Source organism: Taurulus bubalis (assembly GCF_910589615.1).
Source record: "Taurulus bubalis genome assembly, chromosome: 12".
In the NCBI taxonomy this organism is placed as follows: Eukaryota; Metazoa; Chordata; class Actinopteri; order Perciformes; family Cottidae; genus Taurulus; species Taurulus bubalis.
Window position 1 is genome coordinate 18998172 of NC_136600.1, and position 19739 is coordinate 19017910.

Genomic DNA, 19739 nt, shown 5'->3' on the forward strand with positions numbered 1-19739 from the left:
TGGTTGTAATGGTGCGGCCCATTGCTCAATGAAGGTTACTCTACCTTTAGACAACATTGTGGCTTATGTAATGCAGTTATGTCCCTTGTTAAAGTGGCATATAGTGACAGTTATTTCACTTGTTAAGTGTCACATGACAGTAGGATGACAACAGAGGGTCGTCAAGCTCGGCCCTCATGCTACAACACAGACCACACACCTCATGCTTTCATTGTTGATCTTTGTTTCGGAGCTCCGTTTGAGTAAATTATGTATGTTTGTTACATCATCTGTTGTGTGGAAGTGGTTCTTGTTACGAAAATAAACTTTGGACTTCACCAGAAAGAAAGTGTGTGGGCTGTCGAACATTAACCAATCTATTTACATAATAAAAGTGCACACACAAAGCCTATTTCACAAAATAAACAAATAAAACACAACTGTGCTTGCACTCTCACCTTTAGGGGTCAATCTCAGAACAAGTGCTCACAGTTAAATGTGTTAAGGCCCAAGGAGTAGGATCCACTACATTTCCGGTCTGGACACAATATTCTCATTAGCAGCTAAACTGAGGATGTCCAAAATCACTGGGTATTGTCATAGAGCTGAGGAGGAGTTTGAAGGTTGTGTAATTAACCTTTTGGGTCTTGACTTTAATTCAATCATTGTTTACATTTGAGATGATATACATATATATGTAAATATCATATTTGATGATGTGTGGCGTACTATTTCTTGACCGGATGCAGTGACTTCGCAAGGTGGATAGAAGCACAAAACAGTCTATGAAACCATAACTTCGGTTTTAAGAAATAAATACAAATAATGAATGGTTTGTTAATTTGAAAACCTTTCTGTAATGTTTTTATATTTTTAAATCCAGCCATTATTGTAATTTAAATGAGAGAATAGCATTGCTTTATTATTAGAGTATTAATTCATTATAATTCATCCAGTTAAATTTGAAAACTGACAATATAATGTATATTGTTGAGATATTATTCAATTGAATTTTCTTTTTTTCATTTGACAGTCAGTCGTTGATTACAGACGTTGGCTACTTCAGTATATAAATCATAGCGCAAGTTAGACATTATTGTGATGTTCCGGGCTGGAAATTCTCTCTAACTGGACCTCGTTGATCATTAATTGAAAACGCCTGTTCTATATTATACTCTATTTGACAGGTTAGGTAGAGAGTGGTCCTACTTATCCTCTACTTCGCCAACAAAACGACCTTAAACTATTCCCCACAGCGCGTAAACCGTTCTTTCGGTGAAAGATACATTATGACAGGGAAACAATCTGCCGTTTACCGGTTTAAATCAATGATTTCCTAATTGGCCGTCAATTGTCAGCTGACAGCGGGAGGAGACAACCTTGACGCTATGTAAGGCTGGTCCGCGACAGAGTGACTGTCAGCCCCCGGGATAACGGTGTTCAGGAGGTCCGGAGTGGCGAGAGGGCGAGAGGCTCGTGCGTGTGTGACGTCGACTGACAGCTGGAGTGGGAGTGGTTGGGAGGGAAACATTAAGGTCTATTCCTGCGTTGACTTTTATATGTAAGATTTCCGCTGTAGGAGACAGTTTATACATCTTTGAATCCTGATGCTGCTTTTTGATGATTTAATCAGTTTGTTTTTTATTTAATCTCAGAGAGGATCATATAAGTAAGTTAGATTGAGACGTAAGTCTTTAGACAACAACCAGACATGGATGTGAAAGACGAAATGGACAAATTGCCTGCGGCCAAACACGAACAAAACGGACATTTAAGGTAGGCTTTAAATTCTCTCTTTCTCTGACTAAAACATCCAGAGCGATGTTTTTTTAAACGGCGTCAACCCATATGCTCAAACCTTAATTAACAGGTGAAACAGTTATTCTCTGGGGGGGTGGGGAAATAGTCATGCATCATGCTTTTTATATTCTACAGTAACAGCAAGGACAATGAAAAGGAGAAGGAAAAAAAGCCAACGTTGCCCATGGTTGGCCCCGTTGATGTGGTAAGCTCAGTCATCACTGTGATCTATTTCTGTCAGAAACACGTGTTAATGCAATGTAGTTATTCTTTTAAAGCAGTTAATGTAGCTTTATTTTATTATTTTGACAGTTATATTCTTTCTCCAGTTTCCCACCTTCATATATTTAATCAGAAAGGTTCCATCGAGATACAACATCTCTTCTGCCAGGGAGTCCTGGTCAAGATGGACAGCAACATAAAAAGTTGCATTTCCAAACAGAGAACAATAATATTTCAAAAAATTACACCGAAGACAGATTTACCTAGCTCTGTTTGGGTGATTGGAGCTATGAGCAGAATTGTCTTTGTAATATGTTAATTACTAACATGTATTGTGGCAATTTTAAATATTGCTGTCAACTGCAATTGAAATCGTATATTATGTTTGTTTGAAACAACAGAAAAAAAGCAGAAGCTGCATTGATATTTTAAATGTCTTTGAAATCAGCCTACAGGTTATAGCAAGTAAAGACTGATAACAAAAGTAATGCTGTATGGCTGTATGTGGTATGATCATGCATGTGAGCATCAAGGTTTGTGTGAGTTTGTGAAGTAAGAGGAGGAGAGGACGGGAGTGCGGCACATCCTCCTTTTGTTTGGGTTTGACTCCACTTGTCCCCTGCTGTGAGAATATAATAACTGCTTTCAAGTCCCCTGATTGCGTAATTCAAATTGTTTTACACCTCACAAATTATCAGGAGCAACAGATACTCATTTCTACTGTTCTGTCTTTCCTAAACCACACTCCTTTGTATGAGTGAAGTTTAGGTTTGCAAAAGGCTTGGACATTGTCATGATCCTGGCTGGGTTGGTCTGTGCCATCGCCAACGGAGTAACGCTTCCTCTCATGTGTGTTGTGTTTGGGGACATGACAGACAGCCTCGTACAGAGCTCCGGGACGGGACAAATCACCAACAACACCAGTGAGTTTCCAGTTGCATACATGGGGTGGTAGGATGATAAGACAAAACACCATTTACCAATGTTGTGTATTACCTTGTGTCTTTAGATGTCACCTACATACCAAGTAACAGCACCTTAGAGGAAGAAATGACAAAGTAAGACTTGATGTGATCAGCATAAACACAAAGTTGTTGTTGTCGGGTGAAGATACTTTACATTTTCTTCAAGTCTAAGCAGAAGTTTTAAAGTCTGTGTCACAGTACTTCTCTTATTCCAGATATGCCATTAGCTACTCCATATTGGGGTTTGTTGTGCTGGTGGTAGCCTACGGGCAGGTGGCCTTCTGGACCCTGTCGGCCGGGCGGCAGACAAAACGCATCCGCGCGTTGTTTTTCCACTGCATCATGCAGCAGGACATCAGCTGGTTCGATGTCACTGAAACAGGAGAGCTCAACACACGTCTCACAGAGTAGGTAACACACACGTAACACACTCTATTTCATATGCAGCCAAATTATTGTAAAGCACCTTTTTTTTATTAAAAATGCTCAAATATTTGATTTAACATTTGTTTTTTATGTAAGTGAAACATGACCATCAGATTTCCCAGAGCCCAAGTTGACATATTTAACAATTGAACCACACAATATGTTATATACTATCATAGAAGACATAGAAGAGTCAAATGGAAAAGATGGAAACAGTCCCCTTTTGGGATTTTATCCTTAAAAAAACTAAAACAATTAAATAACAATCAAACAATTAATGTTTATCAAAATTAAAACATTAAAGTCTTCACAGTTTTCCCATGACAACAGCAAAATGTTTTGTATTTCATTCCTAATACATGCATGTGGTGAACATTTTGATTATATTTGCATGCACAGTGATGTCTATAAGATCCAAGAAGGTATTGGTGACAAGTCCGGGAAGCTTATTCAGGCCATAAGCACCTTCCTCACAAGCTTCATCATCGGCTTCATCAAAGGCTGGAAACTCACTCTTGTCATCCTGGCTGTGAGCCCTGCACTTGCCATTTCAGCTGGAATTTTCTCGAAGGTAAATTTTTTCTCTGTCATCTTTGTGTTGCTCTTTTAAAGTTTACTTTCTCTTTGTGTTCATTCCATCTTTCTGCCGTTCTCTTGCTATCCATATGTCTTTCATAAGGACACAGCCCCCTGCAGGTATTGTTAACAACATTATGTCTGTCTCCTTGTCTGACTAGTTGCTTGCGACTTTCACTTCTAAAGAGCAGTCTGCATATGCCAAAGCTGGAGCTGTGGCATCAGAGGTCATCTCTGCTGTCAGGACAGTGTTTGCCTTCAGTGGTCAGAACAGAGAAATCAAGAGGTATGTACGATAGTATATATATATATATATATATATATATATATATATATATATATATATATATATATATATATATATATATATATATATAAAACACTTTATTTGCATTGCACATTTTATACAACAAGACAGAACTCCATGTGCTCCACAAAATATGTCAAATCCACATAAAACAGGTGTTTTAAACAATAGTAAAAAAGTAAAGATAGTATACGAATTATATTGTTTGTGGGGTATAGAACAGTATCAATATGAATATCAGTCTGGAATATCCCAATCAAAAGTGTTGCCCTTATATTTTAATGCTGAACTAATTTGATGGAAAGATATGAGACCACATCTATTGTTTTCTATTCAAGCAACACATCAATGCAGAGCAAATAAATCTTGGTTTATAACATCCAAGAAATAACCTCCATAAAAGCTGTAACAGGATAAAACCCATACAAAACCCCATGGAATTAGATTTGTGCTTTTGACTGATGCTGCTATGATGTCATTGTAATCTAATCTATATTTTAAATGTGCTTGTGTCTCTTCGTGTCTTGCACCACAGATATATTAAGAACTTGGAGGATGCAAAGAACATGGGAATAAAGAAGGCGACATATGCCAATTTTGCCTTTGGCATCAACTTCCTGATGATCTACCTGTCCTATGCTCTGGCCTTCTGGTACGGAAGTACACTCATCCTTAAGAATGAATACACCATTGGAACTGTACTCACTGTGAGTAGACATATTATGACACAACTTCTTTAAATCGCTTCCCTTTGAACATGAGGCAGACTCTGAAAAAGAGGTTGCTGTAGCTAACCCTGTTGTGTGTCTCTTCAGGTGTTCTTCGTTGTGCTTATTGGAGCGTTCACTGTGGGACAGGCCTCTCCTAACATCGAGACCTTTGCCAGTGCCCGAGGAGCTGCACATAAAGTGTACAGCATTATTGATCATGTAAGCGATGCTTTCTTCCCCAAAGCACACATGTTAAATATATGTTTTTTTAGCTATGTTTGCTTCTGGACACTTGTCAGTTTATATTACTCAACATGCATCATTGTAATCTGGCACTCTGGGGCGCTGCTTTGATGCAGCCAACAACTCGGAGTCAGATATGTTGGATTTTGCACTAATTGGAGCTCCTGCTGTCAGGTCATCTGGTTGATATTGCACAGCTTTGTCTCTCCCCATCCTGAACTAACTGTGAATGTACCATGAGGTTCAACAAGTTTTACAAATATTGTACCCATATCACACACTCGTATAGCAGCTTCATTGTCATGGCATGACTTTGATTATGGTAAATGGACTGTACTGTGCTTGAATAGCGCTTTTCTAGTCTCATGATGCATGAATAGCCTAGGGTTAAGTGTCTTGCCCAAGAACACAACGACATAGTCTAGCTAGCAGAACCAGGGATCGAACCCCCTGCTAGACCTCATCTTATACCATCAGTGGAAGTTTGAAATGGTCCATGTAGCTTCAGAAACATGCAGCATAACCAGTTTCTTTAACGTGAAACAGAAGTCACTGGCACTTTGCTTTAGCTCAGGGGTGTCAAACATACGGATCCGGCCCACCAGGGGGTCCAGTCCGGCCCGCGGGATAATTGTTAAAATTGCAGGAAAAAAAAAATGCTGATCCACTGATTGAAAAACGGGCATGCTATCCACTAACCCACAGTCACAATTGATTGCCACACTGACATTACTACAGACATTGCCCAACTGCGAGGGAATCTGCAGAGGAGAGCCCAGGCAGGTAAACAGTGGTCTGATGTCTGAATTTTTGGTCTTTATATTTCTAGTTTATGTAGAAAGACCTTAATATAGGGTTTATCATCCAAAAACCTTCACCAATGATTTAAACATAGAGACATATTGTCATTATGTATGCGTTATTATGCTGTGATCTTACTGGTCCGGCCCACTTGAGATCAGCTTGGGCAGCATGTGGCCCCTTGAGTTTGACACCCCTGCTTTAGCTTCTCTATTGTGACGTATTTTACAGTCAAATGGAATAGTGAGGTGTACAGTTCAATACCCGCCTTTCATTGGACAGCTAGTATTTGGGCTAAGAGTTTAGCACGATATGCAGCTACAGAGGACTGTTGGCTACTATTGAGAGGTGAATTTGGAAGAAATTCAATTAAAGCTTTGTATATTGTCAGCAACCCTGAGTGCAGGATGGGTCATCAAACATGTTCAACCGTAACAAGGGCTAAAGATGCTTCAGCTTTCGATGCCACTTCTAGAGTAGTTGCAAGAGTCATGTTGCAAAATAATCTGGGATGTATGTTTAAGGGGTCCCCTATGTTCCAGGGTCCTATATTCTTGATATACACATTATAAGAGATTGTTAAGGACTTTCTTCACACTTTGAATTGTAATTGAATGAATAGAGATGGATGTGTCAAATGCAGTTTGAATGAGGACAATCCATATATCTAATGTGGGTATATCAATGTCTCAAGAAATACGTCTGTAGGTTGCAAGCAGTAGGCTGCATGCTGTAGGTGGAGGATTTCAACATTTGTCCCACATAAATCGACATTGCTGAGGACATAAAGCCCTTAGAATAGTCTCATTAATGTGTTATATTAAGAAGATTATAAACTAGGGAGTATGGGAACATGACAACATAGATACACTCCCACGTTTAGTTTACAGTGTGCCTGTTTCTCAGCACAGATACAGGATATTCCATAGCTAGCTGAGTCCTACGGTCTGCTTAAACAAACAAACAGTTGAGAAACAACTTCAGGCAAAAAAAAACAAAAAAAAAATACAAAAACTCGAAAAGGCAGGGATCATCCAGAACAGGTTACCAGACTACCGCAGAGCTTGCATAGATATCATGCGTGCACCCACATCTACGGGCAATTTAGAGTCATAACAGAACTGAGGCTGCGTGTCTTTGGACTGTGGGAGGAAGCCAGAGAACCTGGAGAGAACACACGCTGACACGGGGAGAACATGCAAACTCCACACAGAAGGCTCGTATAGGGAATCAAACCATGGCCCCTCTTGCAGTGAGGTGATGGGCTCAGCACTGTGCAGCCCTTAGTTAATCTTAATATTATTGTTATGGTCCAAGTTCGAAACTGAGAAGACTGTGAATTCAAAGTCATGGCTCCTAAACTGTGAACTCTCTCCCTTTGGACTTAAGATCCATAGACACATTTTCATCTATATTTATTAATTACTTATATATTGTGTCCTTTATTGCAAAGAAATTTGTGATGTTTGATCTATCAAGGTGCTTTCTAGTTTCTAGTTTATACTGTCTAGTCTTAAATACAGAAGTGTGAGGCCTCAAAGAGGGACATAAAACAGTCTCATTCTTTGTTAAAACACAGAGCTCAACCTTTGAGGGAGAATACCGGTGTGCAGTGAAAATACAAAGAGCCGTGGGGAAAAAAAACAATCTTTCTAAATATGCTCACCCAAACATGGGGCGCTAGCAGCCTTCCTCCCATTGTCTGTTTGAGGTTGTGATAAGAATCAGGTTCTCTATCCAACTGTGGCCAAACCTGAGAGCTGAGTTTTTAGAATTAAAACTCATAAGATTGTCTCAACAGAAACCGACCATCGACAGCTATTCAGAGGCCGGCTTCAAGCCCGATTCCATTGCAGGAAACATCGAGTTCAAGAACATCGACTTCAGCTACCCCTCAAGGTCGAAGACTCAAGTATGTTCCTCTTCGACAGTTGTTTGAACTGTAAAACATATATCGTATTACTTCCACCTGTATCTCATAACCGACATTGTTATCATTTGTAGATATTACATAACTTGTCTCTGAGCGTGAAGAGTGGGCAGACCATTGCCTTGGTTGGGAGCAGCGGCTGTGGGAAAAGTACCACGATTCAGCTGCTGCAGAGGTTCTACGATCCTCAAGAAGGATCTGTGAGTGATATTTCTAAACAACTTCATTCAAAGGATTTATTCAGCAATTGCCACCATATCCACTCTGCTATAATTAAGGACTTGAAAGAGTACTCCACAAATTTAGCATTGCACTCCTATAACATTTTGTCATTTAATAAGAGCAGGTGTCACATAAAGATAAAGATCAAAGTAGTGCTTTTTTTCTTTCTTTTTTGCCTGTATTCACTGTGTCACTGCTAAGCTACTCCTCAGTTTTTTTCAAATACTCATGGCTGTGATTCAATTTTAATTAAGTGCTGTATATGTTTGACTCCTGCACTTTAGGTGACTATTGACGGTCACGACATCCGTTCGCTTAACGTCCGCTACCTGAGGGACATGATTGGAGTGGTGAGCCAGGAGCCCATCCTCTTTGCCACCACCATCGCTGAGAACATCAGATACGGCCGACTTGACGTGACGGAGCATGATATCACGCAAGCTGCCAAGGAGGCTAATGCTTACAACTTTATTATGGACTTTCCTGATGTATGATTGTATTTATAACTCCCTATCTTCTGTGCGTATCAAGAACTCTGTCCACCACCTGCTAATATTGATACTCTTATCGTTGAGCAGAAGTTTGAGACGATGGTCGGTGACCGAGGGACTCAAATGAGTGGAGGGCAGAAGCAGAGGATTGCGATTGCTCGAGCTCTAGTCCGAAACCCCAAAATCCTTCTGTTGGACGAAGCCACATCTGCCCTTGATGCTGAGAGTGAGACCATTGTGCAAGCTGCACTCGACAAGGTAGAAATATTCACAAACGCATTCTCTGTCTCATTCAGAAAAGCTTTAGCTTACTTTGCACTTTTACACTGACGCAGACATGTTTAAGAACTGCAGTCAAAACACTGACTTTCCCCACTAGCACCACCAGCTATTCAAATGAGACTTTATCAAGTAGTAGTGGTTTTCAATCACATACAAAACTAATGGCATTCCCATCAGCCTCAGCTGTACTTGTGTTTAGCCTCAGCATATGTTAGCATACTAACTTGCAAAAATAGGATGATCAACATGGCATCATCACTTTTGTATGTGAACATGCTAATGTTCGCGTTCAGCTCAAAGCACCACTGTGTCTGATGACATCCTCATTGAGCCGCAGACTGTGGACAAATCACTAAAAGATGAAATGTGTCAACTGCAAACGTATCTATCTTCATGAAATGTATGTACAATTCTAGCTCCTTCTTGTAAATGTAAGCTGAGAAAAAAAAACTGACACATCTTTTTGTGCAGGTCCGACAGGGTCGTACCACCATAATTGTTGCCCACCGCCTCTCAACCATCAGAAACGTGGACGTCATCGCTGGCTTTCAGGATGGGAAAGTTGTAGAGCTGGGGACTCACAGTCAACTAATGAAAGAACAGGGAATCTACCATACACTGGTCACCATGCAGGTAGACACGCATGAACACTTGACACACCATTTGGTTGTGCTTGAACTCAGAATGGTCATCTTGATATTGTTTTTTTCTGGGGTTCCCTCCCGTCTCTCTCTCTCTGCCGCAGACCTTTCAAAAGGTTAAGGATTTGGAGGGGACGGAGTCAGAGCATTCTGTGGACAAGAAGATCCCGTTGGCCAAGACCCTTTCTCAGTCCTCTATGCACAGGACGAAGTCCACAAAAAGCACCTCCTTCGCTGCCTCAGAGGGAGATGGAGAGCAGAAAGAAAACTTGAAGGGCGACGGGACAGAAGAGGTGAGCTGTAGTGCAACATCTCTGGGGTTTGAGTGGCTGGGTCAACATTGTCAACATGGTCTATGCAGGGAAAACAATAATATATACTCTCATTGTCCAACCCCACTACATGGAGTACATATATTGTTAGATGCCGAGAAGTCTTTTGACGGGAGCAAGTTAGATTTTAGATTTTTTGTACTTAATATTACAATGAGGGAGAAATGAGGGCTGTCCCCTCTCCCCTCTGTAATGTGTCCTTGCTATCAAATCTTTAGCTTTTTCTTTGCGTTGTCTCAGTAGTTATGATGGGATCTAAAGAGGGGCAGGGAGCATTTAGTCTTCTTAAATGCGGACAATTTATTATGATTTGTGAAAATCCTGCCAAATGGCTGTTCTGAAGGAGTATGGAGGGGCCTCTGGTTACAAACTGAACTTATCTGAAAGTTAACTTTTACCACTAAACACAAGGTTATCTCATATTCACAGTTTCTATTCAGGGTTGTAGTGTTGAACTGCACGGTGGTTCAATGGTGGTTCAAAGGAAAGTTAGTTCCTTTTCCAAACCACCCCGACCTTGGTTAGGATATTTCTTTTTCGACACTAGATAATTTGGAAAGATTACTAAGTGGCCAAAATATGGAGAGGAAAAATGGGACTTCCAGGATTACTCTTTCGTCTCTCCTTCTTAGTCCAGTCTGTTAACTTTGATAGTGACGCAGTCTGTAATCAGGTGAGGCAGATCTCATCCTGAGCAGATTGTATATTGTCTGTCCTTCTCCTGCCTCTGAACTATGTACACAATAACACAGTTGTAAAGATATTTGAATGGCTCTGTACTTTTTCCTCTGTTCCCTAACCGGCCTTTCCCTTGATCTTTCCCCACATTCCAACAGTTCCTTACTAAATTCAGTTCACCACAGTCTAACTTTGTTAATATCTTCCTGAGGAAAAAACAGTCGGAGATGTGGCTCAGCTCTTTCTCTCTCTTTCTGTAGAATGAAGATGTTCCCCTCATGTCGTTCCCTCAATTGCTGCACCTCAACCGTAACGAGTGGCCGTACATTTTGGTCGGGACCATCTGTGCAATCTTCAACGGAGCTATGCAACCATTGTTTGCTGTCATCTTCTCCAAGATCATCACTGTATGTATATACATGTATATTGTATCTGTGTAACACAAACGTTATTCTAAAGCTTCATTATGCAACATTTGTCAGATGTTGCAGAAAGCTAGAAATGATCTGTTTGTTTCTCCTCTCAGGTGTTTGCAGAACCCGATCAAGAGGTTATCAGGCAAAGATCTTCGTTCTTTTCTCTGATGTTTGTTGTTATTGGAGCTGTAACTTTCGTCACCATGTTTCTCCAGGTATGACCAATATATATTTATTTACGGGGGTGTTTATTGCCCTCAAAGGAACTTGATATTTTTGGAAATACACTAAGATGAGAAGATTCTACTCTCATGTCTATACTAGTGGTTCTCAAATGGGGGTCCGCGTACCCCTGGGGGTACGTGAGATTTTTTTTAAATCTATTTAAAATTAGCATCCATTCAAAAATCCTTATTACATACATATATGTATGTATATACATACATATATATATATATATGTATATGTGTATATATATATACACATATACATATATATATGTATGTATATACATATATATATGTGTGTGTATGTATGTATGTATGTATATACATACATACATACATACACACATATATATATATATATGTATGTATGTATGTATATATATATATGCATACATACACATATATATGTATGTATATATATATATATATATATATATATATATATATATATATATATATATATATATATATATATATATACATATAGCGAACTGAATGTGTCTCTGCGGCAAAAGAGACCAGCATGTTAAACCTGTATGACGAGGTGGGTCAAAGAGACCAGCATGTTAAACCTGTATGACGAGGTGGGACAAAGAGACCAGCATGTTTATGACGAAGTGGGTCAAAGAGACCAGCATGTTAATGACGAAGTGGGTCAAAGAGACCAGCATGTTAAACCTGTATGACAAGGTGGGTGGCTTCCTGAAGAAGGCAGAGCTGTGGAGAAGGTCCTGTGCAGAGGGAGATTTCACCTGCTTTCCTCAGGTGGAGGATTTTCTCTCTAGTGAGGATGTGGACAGAGCTCCAGTCAAGATGGTCATAGTGTGACATTTGACCAACTTGATTCAAGATTTTCACTCCTACTTTCCTGACATGGAGGATAAATCTGTACAGCTGGATTGGGTGAGGAACCCATTTATGTTGTCTGAAGCAAACGGAAGCAAGCTACCTGTCACTTATCAGGAAAAACTCCTGGAAGTGTCATCTGACCGTGGCCTCCAGATGAAGTTTGCCACATCCACACTCACACAGTTTTGGGTGTGTGTGAAGCAGGAGCACCCTGACCTGGGACGGAAAACTTTAGAGCAGCTACTACGCTTTGCCTCCACATGTTTATGTGAGACCTCCTAGGGGGTACTTGGCTGAAAACATATTTCACAGGGGATACACCATTGAATAAAGGTTGAGAACCACTGGTCTATACCAGTGGTTCTCAAATGGGGGTCCGCGTACCCCTGGGGGTACGTGAAGGTACTCCAGGGGGTACGTGAGATTTCTTTTAAATCTATTTAAAATTAGCATCCATTCAAAAATCCTTTAAAAATAGTTATTTGACAAAGATTCAATACAACATAAGTGTAAGTTCACAAACTGAATTTTATATTAAGCAGGCTATTTAATTTAATTATCCTAAAAACCTAGAGTCTCCCCCATATCAGGATGGTTTGACCCAACCTGGCACACGCCACCTGTCGTTACCCGTCTATCTATCACTGCCGCCTTAAAACTCAAACAAAGAAGTTGTGGTTGAAGCGTAGCATCAATGCTGCTAAAAACACGGAGGGACAAGTGCCAAAGAAGATTTTGTATGTCATTGTTTATGTTGTCATCGCCTTCTTCTGTGAAAACGGAATGAGCTGGAAATCCTGCAGCAACATCTGCACGGACGCAGCGGCCTCGATGACGGGCAGCAAGAGAGGATTCGTAGCGCGTATTAAAAAATAAAACCCTGACGTGAAGTGGACTCACTGTGTCATGCACAGGGATCGTGCATGACACAGTGAGCATTGGCGTGCAAGAAAATGAGCCCTGTGATACATGACGTTTTGAACGACAGTGTCAAAACAATCAACTTCATAAAGTCAAGACCACGCAATGCAGGCGTGTGTACGTATATATATATATATATATATATATATATATATATATATATATATATATATATATATATATATATATATATATATGTATATATATGTATATATACACACACATATATATATACACACATATACACATGTATGTATATACATACATACATATATATGTGTGTGTATGTATATACATACATACATACATACATACATACATACATACATATATATATATATATATATATATATATATATATATATGTGTGTGTGTGTGTATGTATGTATGTATGTATGTATGTATGTATATATAGCGAACTGAATGTGTCTCTGCGGCAAAAGAGACCAGCATGTTAAACCTGTATGACGAGGTGGGTCAAAGTGACCAGCATGTTAAACCTGTATGACGAAGTGGGTCAAAGAGACCAGCATGTTAAACCTGTATGACGAAGTGGGTCAAAGAGACCAGCATGTTAAACCTGTATGACAAGGTGGGTGGCTTCCTGAAGAAGGCAGAGCTGTGGAGAAGGTCCTCTGCAGAGGGAGATTTCACCTGCTTTCCTCAGATGGAGGATTTTCTCTCTAGTGAGGATGTGGACAGAGCTCCAGTCAAGTCGGTCATAGTGGGACATTTGACCAACTTGATTCAAGATTTTCACTCCTACTTTCCTGACATGGAGGATACATCTGTACAGCTGGACTGGGTGAGGAACCCATTTATGTTGTCTGAAGCAAACGGAAGCAAGCTACCTGTCACTTATCAGGAAAAACTCCTGGAAGTGTCATCTGACCGTGGCCTCCAGATGAAGTTTGCCACATCCACACTCACACAGTTTTGTGTGTGTGTGAAGCAGGAGCACCCTGACCTGGGACGGAAAACTTTGGAGCAGCTACTACGCTTTGCCTCCACATGTTTATGTGAGGCCTCCTTCTCTGCAATGACTTATCAAAACAAAGCGAAGAAGCAGACTGTGTCTGGAGAAGAGAGAAGAGCTTGATCACAGTAATGGCCTCCCTGCCACCAAGACTGACAAAGATCCTCAGTGAAGCACAAGTTTCTCACTAAAATGTAAATGCAAAAGCATTCAGTTCAATGCCATATTCATTCTTGACAGTTTAATAAATCCAACACTGACGACAAAGCGCTGTGTATTACTACTTTTTTTCTTTTTTTACCAAAAATGATTTGTGCTGGTTAGGGGGTACTTGGCTGAAAACATGTTTCACAGGGGGTACACCATTGAATAAAGGTTGAGAACCACTGGTCTATACAATACATTTTAAGGCATACAGTAAGCACCTGGTTAGTATATCTTAGATACAGAACTGTCTTCTGGCTTTTGCTATATGCCAGTTACTCACAAAGGCCAATGTCCATGTGTTCTTATTATGCCCTCTGTCCGTAAACCTTTAACAGGGCTTCTGTTTTGGTAAATCTGGAGAGATGCTGACCCTTAAACTGAGACGCGATGCCTTTAAGGCCATGATGAGACAGGTAAGTGTAACCTTGCCTCTCTTCTCTGCCGGGTTCTCTCCGGGACTAGGTTTGGCAACCTGTCCAGGGTGTACCCGGCCTTCGCCAAATGCCAGCTGGGTTAAAAGATAATGGATGGATTTATTTTCATGAAAAATTGAAAATGTCATTCCCTGTTTTCTTGTAGGACCTCGGCTGGTTTGACAACCCCAAAAACAGTGTTGGAGCGCTCACTACGAGACTGGCCACAGACGCAGCCCAAGTGCAAGGGGTAAGTTGCAACAGCGGGGACACACAAACAGACACACACACACAGACAAGACACATACACACACACCAAATGAACAAAGCTATTTGTCAAAGAATACAACAATGAATCGTCTGAGAAAATCAGTGTTCCAGTCGCTTACTTTGTTCCCATCTTTCACGCCTGCTCAGGCCACAGGAGTACGTATGGCCACGCTGGCCCAGAACGTAGCCAACATGGGCACCTCTGTGATCATCTCCTTTGTGTACGGCTGGCAGCTGACCTTGCTCGTCCTGGCTGTAGTGCCCTTCATGGCAGCGGCTGGAACTATAGAGATGCGGGCGCTTACCGGATACGCTGCTCAAGACAAGAAGGAGCTGGAGAAGGCTGGAAAGGTAGGAACTTAGTATGAGATGTGCCAAAGTAATGTGTTCATTCTTTATTGTTTGTGATAAACGGTAGATATAATGTTTGTATGGTTCGTCTTTACAGATTGCTACAGAGGCCATTGAAAATATCCGTACTGTCGTCTCTCTAAACAGAGAACCCAAGTTTGAGTCTTTGTATCAGCAAAACCTTGAAGCACCATACAAGTACGAGACATTAAACCACAGATCCATCTTCTCCGTGGGATATATGAACTCATATTATACATCTATTTTATTAAAATTGTATTTATTTGAATAGTGACCTCTCTGATGCCAGCTTTCTCTCACTTTCTGAACAGGAACTCTCAGAAAAACGCCCATGTGCATGGTTTATCCTTCTCCCTTACCCAGGCCATGATCTACTTTGCTTATGCAGGCTGTTTCCGCTTTGGAGCTTGGCTCATTGTGACAGGAAGGATGGATGCTGAGGGAGTATTCCTGTGAGTAAGCGGATAGCATGACTTTGACTTACAATTCAGTTTATGATAGAGAAGATGAACTCAACACGTAGGTTACTAAAGAGGAGACGCTTTTCTATATGGCTTTTAATCATAACCCTGGCCGGAAGTATGTGAGAGGCCACTGCGAATGAGTTGACTCCAAACCAAGAGGACGTAGTCACACAACACATCTTCAAAAGACACCCACACACGTGTTGTAATAACGCCAACACAACACAATTTTCTACCTGTTACATAAAGAGGAAATCCAAAGGTCACTTCTGAGCATACATAAAACCATAAAACACAGCAATATTAACTCATTTATACAACAGACATGCATTGTAAATCCTCAAATGTATATTTGATTCTTTCCAATATCCCAAGGTTTCCAAAGACACGCAGGCAGGCTGAATTATGGAAATGTATTGAGGAAAAGTATTTAAAGTGATGCACAAGACATCGTTAAATGTCTATTTGATTTAATTGTTCAATCCTAAAAAACAAAAGTTTAACAGTAAATATTTCATTCAATATCAGAGTGATGTAAATGAAAGTTAAGTTACAAAAATATAAGAGTCCATGAATCTTCCCTTAATACTCTGCTGACTAGGTATAACTAATAAGCTCTTGACTTTCTCTCCCAGTGTCATTTCCGCTATACTGTACGGTGCCATGGCTCTCGGAGAGGCAAACTCCTTCGCTCCAAACTATGCAAAGGCCAAAATCTCAGCTTCCCACCTCATGATGCTGCTGAACAAAGAGTCCGCCATCGACAATCTCTCACAGGAGGGGGAGTCACCAGTAGGTCACATAAAGCCTCACGCATCAAACACAGTTTATGGAGCAGCTTTTTACACACACGCTAACATATCACTCCTCTGTGTCATCTCTCATAAACCACCAGGACAAATTCGAGGGTAACGTGGACTTTGACAGAGTCTTTTTTAACTACCCGTCACGCCCTAATGTCCCCATCCTGCAAGGGCTGAATCTCAAGGTGAGCAAGGGAGAGACTTTGGCCTTGGTGGGGAGCAGCGGCTGTGGAAAGAGCACCACCATCCAGCTGCTGGAGAGGTTCTACGATCCCAGAGAGGGGAGAGTGGTGAGAAAATAAAACACACACACGCAATCTGTGGTTGAATAACACTTTCACCTACTGCCAGCTGGCTAATGGTTAGCTGTCCAATGTATTTATGGCTGCTTGACGGCACTTCTCTGACGAGACGGGGACCTTGAGACTGTATTAGTTCTGTGTAGCATGTGTGTTTATATAGTTACTGCACAAACCATTTTATGTTATCTTGATGGGATCCTTGTTTTTGCTGACTGTCTTCTGTGAAAGAAAACTATACTCATTGCTATGATGTAAAAAATAAATAATAATTATAATTATTTTCAAGTGATGTACAAGAGTTTTTAAAACTAAGACAGATAAATATTATCTCGGCCCTTTGTAACTTCCCATTTATGTTGTTTTCGGCAAGAGCAGGCAGCTATTTTAAAGAATTTTCAAAAAATCTCTAAAAACCCACAGCACATTACCTGCTCAGAATTAATCGTCACACAGACAAAGTTAGCAACTAGCTGTTGGAGTATTTAGCAGCCAAATAGAAAGATATTTTGCTCAGGAAAACAATTATTGGATGTTTTAGACATCAAATCCAATTTATGCTTTGCCAATAATTATTGCTAACATTTTCTTCTTCAGCTGCTCGACAATATAAATGCAAAACAGCTGAACATCCAGTGGTTGAGATCTCAAATAGGCATCGTATCCCAGGAGCCTGTGCTGTTCGACTGCACCTTGAGTGAAAACATCGCCTATGGAGACAACAGCCGCATCGCAACCATGGCGGAGATACAGGACGCTGCTAAAGCAGCCAACATTCACAGCTTCATCGATAGCCTGCCACAGGTAACTGCTGTGATGTTTCAGTAATGCTCTGTTCAGTAATGACATCGCCAGAAATAAAAGGCCAGTGGGATGTTTTTTTGGAGAACAGTTATAATCTTTACAACATCTCACAACAGCATCTACTGGAATACTCCAGATATGATGTCTGTCAGTGTGGTCAAGATTAAACCATAGCAAATAATTGCAATGCTATATTTGCTCAGGCTTAGAAATGTCTATCTTTCAATATTTCATTTCTTCCTCCTCCTCCATACAATCATGATTAACAGGATATGGTCTCTGGTGCTCACAGCATTGAAAAATGATATTTAAAAATCAAACAGTCACCTCTCTTTTCAGAATAAGTGTTCCTGTTGGTTTATTTATAAGGATCCATCATTTCTTAATAATTTCCAAGGAAGTATGCAAAATTGTACTTATTATAGATAAACTAATGTAGACACATTGTTCAAAATGGTACATTTATAATCAATCAATTACAATGAATTGCAAAAAGGGTTTTGAACAAAGTATTCAATCAGAATCAGAATCAGAATCAGAAAAACTTTATTTATCCCCGAGGGGTAAATAAAGTTTTTCACAATAATCACTGTTCACAGTGAGGTGTGCATTACAGCGTAAGCTTTTGTCATTATTTTTGGCAATATATCAATAATGTGCTCTCTCTCTCTGTTTGTATGAGTAGAAGTACGACACTCAGGCAGGTGATAAAGGAACTCAGCTGTCAGGTGGTCAGAAGCAGCGTATAGCCATCGCCCGAGCCATCCTCCGCAAACCCAAAGTGTTGCTCCTGGACGAGGCCACGTCCGCACTGGACACTGAGAGTGAGAAGGTGAGTGTTGGGGGAGGAGGGCTAAAGAAAGTCAGCAGTCGCTAAATAAATCCTCTCCATTAATGATACTAGCACCAGTAAGACCCATGAACAAGAAAATGACAAGACAAAAATGACAAAAAGAAGCTATTTTACTGAAATTTTACATAAATTAAAATTGTAATCGAAAAATGTGTTCAATGTGTTCGCTGATATTTATTTTTCCTCCATAAAATAATGTTATCAACTGACATTGATTCCAAAGAATAAAATAGAAATGCCCATAAAAATCAAACCAGAGATTAGAAACGTATATACTCTCACAGTTTAATAACAGTGTTGCCGTGAACACAAAGTTTACCGAGTGCTCACTGGAAATTTAGTGAAAATGAATCTAAATGGAAATGAATTCATGCATCCTCCCTCATCATAAGAGTCCATGTCAGTGGGGGTCCTGGGCCTTGTTGATGAAGCAGGAAGTACTTGTGAATGATGGCCCGTAGCCAGAGGGCTCGGCCGCAGTCTTTCCTGCCCGCCTCAGGGTCCTGGAGGCCCACAGCTCCTGCAGGGACGGCTGATTGCAGCCAATCACCTTCTCCGCAGAGCGAGTGATGCGCCGCAGTCTGCCCTATAAATGTACATGTGAGCTCAGTGTCGTCATTCTGCTCTTTCCAGGTGGTGCAGGAGGCGCTGGACGAGGCCAGTAAGGGCAGGACGTGTATCATTGTGGCTCATCGTCTGTCCACCATCCAAAATGCTGACCGCATCGCTGTTTTCAGTGAAGGAAGGGTGATCGAACTGGGGACACATGAACAGCTGCTGGCCCAAAAGGGAGTCTACCACATGCTGATCAACAAACAGATGGGCCATTAGAGGAAATAAGAGGACATAGAGAGCAATACTACACCTATTGTTTTACATTCCTTTGTTTCAAGAGGTATTCATGTTTCCATGCCCAGCTTCAGGGGCCTAACTGTTTTTAGAAATGTGACTCTGTAATATTTTAGCCACAGGATAATCTGTCTGACAGCTGTGCCTCTTTGAGTCTCACAGTTTAGTTATGATCAGATCAGCCAAGTCACCTTTTAGTCAAAAAGTTATACTGCTCATTAGTTGTCGCTTTTATGGACCTTTTTTTTACAGAAGATACTTTGACATGCAGGAGAAGCACAGGTTTTAATAGTTATGTTCTACAGTATATGTATTTGGACACATTTTGGACAGTTAATGCTTGAACAGTTTAACCCACAAATAATATGTAGGACCTACATTTGCAAGAATTACTAACCTTTTTTGTAAAAT

The 19739-nt window shown here is 40.5% G+C and overlaps 1 protein-coding gene across 1 annotated transcript; it reads left to right on the forward strand.

The window, feature by feature from the left end:
- Positions 1 to 1690: 1690 nt before the first annotated feature.
- On the forward strand, positions 1691 to 19555 carry abcb4 (ATP-binding cassette, sub-family B (MDR/TAP), member 4; the record flags this gene model as incomplete). The annotated part of the gene is made up of 27 exons (XM_079227306.1): positions 1691 to 1755; positions 1915 to 1984; positions 2765 to 2924; positions 3011 to 3059; positions 3182 to 3373; positions 3792 to 3963; positions 4130 to 4254; positions 4811 to 4982; positions 5091 to 5204; positions 7831 to 7941; positions 8034 to 8159; positions 8466 to 8669; positions 8760 to 8930; positions 9426 to 9587; positions 9700 to 9888; positions 10866 to 11012; positions 11132 to 11236; positions 14537 to 14614; positions 14781 to 14864; positions 15032 to 15235; positions 15333 to 15433; positions 15568 to 15708; positions 16356 to 16512; positions 16616 to 16813; positions 17420 to 17626; positions 18312 to 18458; positions 19113 to 19555. 27 exons carry the CDS (start codon positions 1691 to 1693, stop codon positions 19308 to 19310), a joined length of 3849 nt encoding a protein of 1282 aa, XP_079083432.1. The 3' UTR covers positions 19311 to 19555.
- Positions 19556 to 19739: the final 184 nt, after the last annotated feature.